The sequence below is a fragment of the Rhagoletis pomonella genome, unplaced genomic scaffold, assembly GCF_013731165.1.
Source record: "Rhagoletis pomonella isolate Grant_MI unplaced genomic scaffold, Rhpom_1.0 Rhpom_scaffold_00001, whole genome shotgun sequence".
Classification (NCBI taxonomy): domain Eukaryota; kingdom Metazoa; phylum Arthropoda; class Insecta; order Diptera; family Tephritidae; genus Rhagoletis; species Rhagoletis pomonella.
The window spans coordinates 106,611,156-106,618,280 of NW_023458555.1; the positions used below are offsets into that span (position 1 = coordinate 106,611,156).

The following is a 7,125-nucleotide window of genomic DNA, read 5'->3' on the forward strand; positions in this document are numbered from 1 at the left end:
CCGATTTATTGCTGTGGTGACAAATCGGCAACATCACTTCGTTCATGTCAATTTGGATAAAAAAAGTTCTCAAAAATTCCGAAACTTATGAATATGGCGTCAATAGTATTGGCCAAAAGCATCTAAATTATGCCCAAGGACAAGATTGAAAAAATAGAAAGTCGCACAGCGAGAAAATGAATTAATTCCGATTGTAAGTTGCAATTTGGTACAAAAAAATAAATGAAGTATTAAAAAGAATAAAATTATTCCAAAAATCGCCTGAAGCGATAAGAAAAGGACTCATTCAGGTAATAAGAAAACGACTCGCCCAGACGAGTTGCCTTCGGCGGACGTTTTAGAGCGACCGGTAATAGGAAATAATATAAATAAATTTGTTTCCGAGGGCGACACGTTTTCTTATTGCTGGCAACACAAATTGTTTGGTGGGTTATGTCAAATTGAAAAATTTTGTTTGTATTTCCACACACACTCTTACAGATTTTGACAGTTTATGCCGCCAAAGCAAAAACAAAATACATGTATGTTTTTGTTACGGTACTCCTGCTATCACCTTATATAAATTCGCCTTGGTTTAACTTGTGCATACATATGTCTACTTAGCCTATAAGAATTTTTTTTATTCATTGGCTTAATAAATAAATAAATAAAAGTAGTGAATAACAATCGTATACAAATCTTACCAGGGGATTGCCTGGAATCCTTGGCAGCTGTACCAGATTGTAAAATATTATTTGCGATGGAATTATCTTCCATATTAGTTAAGCGCCTTCCTGGAGCTGCGGGACAGCTATTTAAATTTAAAGCACAATTTCCATTCACGGTAGGTAAACTTGCTGCCATCGGTGATGTTATATTTTCCTCTTCATTGCGAAGCGCGCTGACAACGCTAGAAACGCTAGAAGAAGATGTGTATGTGTTGCCAATTGCTGTTTGGATTTGCGCTGTCGTAACCACACGGTGTACTGTATACATCGTATGCCCTGACGCTGCCGTAGTAGCCATAGAGACCCTGTCAGAATCTTTTGCGGTTACAGCAGACAAGGAAGAAACTGGTTCGTGGTTGCTACAGGTCTGATTTCCCAAATATTTTGTTTGAGTGGATACTGCAATTAATCGGACCTTTTTTTGAACACAATTAAATGACTCATCTATTTCGTCAATAAGAGCATTCGAACTACGAGCTGATTTGTGTTGAAAGTGCAGTTGGCGTAAAAGATTTTGTATTGCCTGTAGTTGATGCTGGAGTTGTGGTTGTTGACGGAATTAAGAAAGTATTGACCTTCTAACTGCATTGAAGGGGATATCGACGCAAAACCCAGTAGTCCATGGGCACCCGCAGCTAAAATATATTCTTGGCACTTGAACGTGTGGTAATACATATGTACGTGGCCTGTAAATACATTCAACATTAATGAATTACAAAAGCATTAATTATGTTAAAATTTATTTTTATTATTGCCATGTATACATTTGTATACATAGGTTACATTTCCATTATGTATGCATTTCGTCGAAAGTGGTTAACTACAATACGTGTTTGGCAATACTTTGCAGTACACGTAAGCGTAATTAAACAAGACAAAGCGTATAATAATTGTAATGTGACCTTGATACCTTTCTTTTGATACTAAATATTTTTTACTAGATATTTTTCTTCGGTACCGAGCAAGTATCGAAAACACACAATTTATATTACATTTGTCGTTGGCTCGGTAACTTAACAAATGACACCCGTTATTTGAGGTAAGGCGAAATTCTTTTTCCATAAATAGTTGCGTTTCCAAAATTAGCCAACAATCAAAATCAAGAGAGTAAGCGAAAATTCTCTCCCACAGAGATGAAAAAGCAAAAAAGTAAACGAACAGGAAATTAGCCATTACTTGCAAAAACCGGAAGAAGAAGACACACCAGCTGACTCTGTTTATGTTTTATTTGTAAACAAACTGAAATTTATGTTGCCTCCATAGAAGAAAAAAGGAAAGTGAACGTTCAATGTTCGCCAGGAACATTCCTAGAAGTAAAAACTAGTTGGCGCTATCATAAAGTCACATAGCAGGCAGCCAAAAAGCATATAAATACCAAAACTCGGAAAATGCAATTTTGTTTGTTTACAGAAATTGCAACCATATGTTTTGTGATCATATGTTTTCGTGTTGGATAATTTTTGCTGACTAAAATTTTGCCAGTACAAAATGAACGCTTCTCTCGCATCAAAATGAACGCTTGCTCTCTCAATTTTTGTGTGTTGGATAATTTTTTGTCGTTATCGAACGCCATCCAGTAAAAATTTGTTAAACAGTGTAATATTATGTTTGGATTAAAATGGACCAAAATGCTATGTTGTTAATGGTAGCTTTTTAATATGACTTGTTTGCATATTTTATTGCTAAAAGTTAATGTTATGTAATCTAGACCCTTAAAACAATACTTTAACCCTAGAGTACTAACCATGTTTTACATACGTTAGTACTAATGATTCGTCCAAATAAAAGTAAACTGGCGCTTACACAATATGCTAGTGTTTGGCCGAGCTTCGCTTCCGATTTGTGGCGTGCGTCTTGATGTTGTAAAACAGTGCCGGCCACACTAACACCAAAACATTTGCATAAGTGTGTGTGCCAACCGGAGTGCGCGCTTCAACAGTGGATCTAAAAAAAAGTGAACTTGTGACATGGTGAAATCAAAAACAATTTTTTTTCAGATTCTTTTTTTTTATTTGCAATACGAGCGTTTGCCTTGCGTTTGATGTGTATACACTCAGAAAAAACACCATATCTGGAACAAAGAAAACTTTCCTTACTTAAAAAAAAATCTCCCCAATGAGTAATTTTTCTTTGGAATGTGTAAAAACGTACACGAAAATATGGAACCCTGGTGTTCATTTTGGTGTAAGCTATCATTTTGAAGAAATGTTGGGCATGAAAGGAGGATAAGACTGCTTTAGTGCTATTTCGTTCCCCTTTTTCTTCATTTTGATTGCTGTTTTTCTTCAATTAAGAGAAGGTTTTTTGAGTGTACACGTCATCAGAAGTTAACTGGTTAAACCTTCATTTTACATTAAGTAATTTATGTTTATTTCTTTGTCATATAATTTTATTCGCATTAGGTCTTGCAGATGACTATCACTGATGGAATTGCGCCATTGGGTTTGAATAAGTTTCATTTGTGAGAATGCAGCCTCACAGTTGTATGTAGATCCAAACATGCTGTATAGTTTCAAAATTTCAATTATAATTTTTGGGTATTTTTCTGCACTAAGATTTTTCCAAAAAGGTTCTCCACTTCCCAATGGTAAATTGAAATCTAAGCGCATTCTCTGCAATTCACCACGAAGGTCTGGGTTTAGTTGTGAAATTTCGCAGTTTATTGGATCGTTATGAACATCGATTACATTCGAATAATTTTAAAATCTTGGAACCTACTCTGTAAATTTTTTAGGAGTGACTCGGTGACTTCAGCATATTCATTTATTTTTCTACTTCGAAACGGCTGGTTTTGTATTTGGTCAAAAAATTCAGTAGTTCTGAGCAGACAAGAACAATCTCTATTTTTAAGTTGTGTAACTAATATTGATAATTTTCTTTCAAACTGAGTTATGTATAATAAGAGGTCAAAAATATGTTTTTTTTGTCCTTGCATAGCAAGGTTCAACTCATTTATTAAATGTGTTATATCAATTAAAAATGACAGTTCTGAGATAAAATCTTCGTTTCTAATTGCATCTGCAAATTATTTTTCATTATTTTGCTCCAGAAACAGCTTAACCTCTTCCCTCAAAGTAAAAAATCGATCCAAACTTTTGCCGCGACCAAGCCAACGTACCTCTGTGTACATGCATAAGTCCCCATAATCTGCCCCGAGATCTTTCAGAAACTCCCTAAATTGTCTATGGGTTAGCGCGTGGTGAAAAAAATTCACAATTTTCTAAAAGGAGTTTGAGTTCGGATAAAATATAACCGCTTATTTTTTCGGTTCTACGCGTAATGGTCTGTCTGGACAATGGAACAGAATTTAAAATGTCACATATTTTTTTGCCCTCCCCTTCGAAACATGCAATAAACTCTTTCGCAAGAGATTTAAAAAATTCCCCATCTTCATATGGGCGGCATTGTTTTGCTAAAAACAAAGCAATGACAATGCTGCCTTCTTAATTTCATAATTCCTTTTCCCTCTGTTTTCACCTGGGACATCGTCAAAAAATAATTTCTTTTCTGATTCGCTAAACAAATTCAATTTTTCTGAATCGGAAAGGGAAGCTACCTCTTTGTGATAATTAATAAAAAGGCCTTTGTAAAGAAAAAAGCCTTTTCGAAGTGAAAATTCGCTCGCAAAGCAAGCATAGCAGCATATTTTTCTTATTATATGTACAAAAAGTAGCATGGACGTTTACTTTTGAGTTCATTGTTTTTATTTGTAAACATGCGCAACAGTCTTAAGGCTCTGTTATGCATACTTGGCATTGCTTGAGAGTTGTCACATAAGGAATCTGTTAAATGAGCTTCGCGTGTAAGCGGTTACCCAACGCACAGCATTACATACGTAAAAGTCTGTTGGTTTTTGATTTCTACGTAAAAATGGTATAGCAGTGCATGCAATGCCAAGTATGCATAACAGAGCCTTTACTTCTTTAAAAGTTAAACAGCGACTGAGAAGCAAAAGCATAACTTCGTGCTTACTCATCGTTAAGGCTCTGTTATGCATACTTGGCATTGCATGCACTGCTATACCATTTTTACGTAGAAATCAAAAACCAACAGACTTCTACGTATGTAGTGCTGTGCGTTCGATAACCGATTACACGCGAGGCTCATTTAACAGATTTCTTATGTGACAGCTCTCAAGCCATGCCAAGTATGCATAACGGAGCCTTTAGCGTTGGTGTGAAAATACGAAGGCAAACTACACAATGTGCAAGTTTTGGCCGGCTCTGTTGTAAAATAAGGAGGAGGGATCTACAGTTTTGCGCCGACTCCGAACGGCGATTGTATTTTTATGAGAAGCTGTTTTTCATGACTGAATATACTCGGTGGTTTGCCATTGACTGCCGAAGGCGACCACTATTACAAAATACGTTTTGTTGATGTTGTTCGGAAACTGGGCTTAAACCCAGTCCCTGCGGAATGGTAGCGCACACTGCCAACTACTACACCACACCGCAAAGTGGTCCAATCTGCTCTATTAGGGTAATTTAATTATTACATTAAGAACTAAGATTGATATCGGGATGAAATTTTGCACAAATTATGTCTGAATGACTAACAACTTCTGCTCATAAAATGGGCAAGATCGAATAGCGACCACGCCTACCAACCAAATAATTTAAAAATCGTTAAATTTTTCGTCAATTTCTGGTACATTTTTTAAGAACTTGGGCACGGTTATAGATACCAGTCCGTTATGTATATACTGTATTGACGCCGGATCCGAATCAGCCACCTAATCTATATATCTATATATATAAAAATGAAATGTTTTCCGTATGACGGCGATGCCTGACCAAACAGCTTAACCGATTTCAATTCTGTAAAAAGGACTTTTTTGGACCTTTTCTGTAGAAGGTTCTTTGATTTAAAAAAATTTGAAATTTTTTGTTGTTGCCGAAAAATGAAGAAAGCTGAGACGTCACGATTTCACAATTTCATAGAGTTTTCCGTATATTGAATGTCACTAAACTACTAAACGGCTGGACCGATTTCGTTCATATTTGGAAAATATTTCAGCATCTTGAAGGGAAATATTTCGACTAAAAATTTAATCGCTAGGTGGCGCTGGGGTCGGGATATTCATAAAAATTGCATTTACTTGCTGATTTGGCTGATATTTAGAAAACAATTTAGCCAATTTAAAAGAAATATTTGGACTTGAAACTTACACGATAGGTGGCCCTGTGGCCAGAAGGAGAAGGATATATCTACTATATATTTGTGGAAGTATGTATGTATGTGACAGGTTGCAGCCTAAACGGACGGACAGAATCGAACAAAATTTTGACAGAGTATTGCCATGACACCTGGGCCTATAAAAGGTAAAAAATTGGGATTCGACAAGGGGGTGTGGCACCTCCCATAGGCGTGAAATTTTTAATCAGCCACATGAACTTGGAATTTGGTATACAGTCATATATGTGGTGGGTGCTTACAGTAGAGTATATATAAATGAATTTGTAAAAGTGGGCGTGGCACATTCCATAGGCGTGAAATTTGTTATCAATCATAACTTCGGAACCATAAGTCACATGAACTTGAAATTTGGTATAGTCATATCAGAGCTGTGTAAGTGTGAAATCATTTTCAATTTTAAATCAACAATTTTTTTCTATCCAGTTTTCATTACTTATTCTTCGCTTAGGATTGAGGTTTAAAATTTTTGAATTTTCCATTCTCTCAAAGCAGTTATGAATTCACACATCAACATATTCATAGCAAGATTGAAAAAACCAATGCCCAATCAAAAAAAGGTTTAACACTGAATGAGTATTGAAAAGGCTGCAATCTTTTATGTGTGTGCATTCTTTAACTCAGTACCAATCATTAGTTCAAAGACACCCTGGTAAATAACTTTTTGATAAAAAGGAAGATTTTTGACAATTGCTCAATTGTAAAAATTCAAACCAGCGTTACCCAATTTAAGTTTTTTGGTAGAGGGGATTTTATATCATATGTTTGGGATTATATATAAAACAGTTGTATTAACATTTACGTTTTAAATATAATTCATGTTTTATCTTGAAAATGTTTAAAATTTACATTAAATTAGATAACTACTTCGCATAAGCTTTACATTTAGGTTGATAAAATTTTATTGAAAATATTTTAAAAATCTTAGTGTCTTTAATAAAAAAATAGCTCATCATAAAAATTGTATCGCCGTTCGGCGTCGGCGTAAGTTTGTAGGTCCCTCCCATTTGTGTGACAGCAAAGGCGCACGCTACAAATCGGAGGAGAAGCTCGGCCAAAACTTAGCAAAAGTGGCAGGCCAAAATATGATTATTATAAATAAATTTAGTTTCAAACAGGTCGCAACCCTCTTCAAACACCTCAAAAGTATTCCCAATATTATTTAGTTGTGAACCCGCATGAGTCCGAAATTACCATTTTTTACCAGAATTTCCAGATTTTACCG

At 35.5% G+C, this 7,125-nt stretch overlaps 1 protein-coding gene across 1 annotated transcript; it reads right to left on the bottom strand.

The window, feature by feature from the left end:
* Nucleotides 1-599: 599 nt before the first annotated feature.
* Nucleotides 600-1,266, bottom strand: LOC118735138 (the record flags this gene model as incomplete). Its single annotated transcript, XM_036464773.1, has 2 exons — nucleotides 600-604; nucleotides 684-1,266. Coding segments are annotated over 2 exons (588 nt in total), but the record flags the coding sequence as incomplete, so codon positions are not given.
* Nucleotides 1,267-7,125: the final 5,859 nt, after the last annotated feature.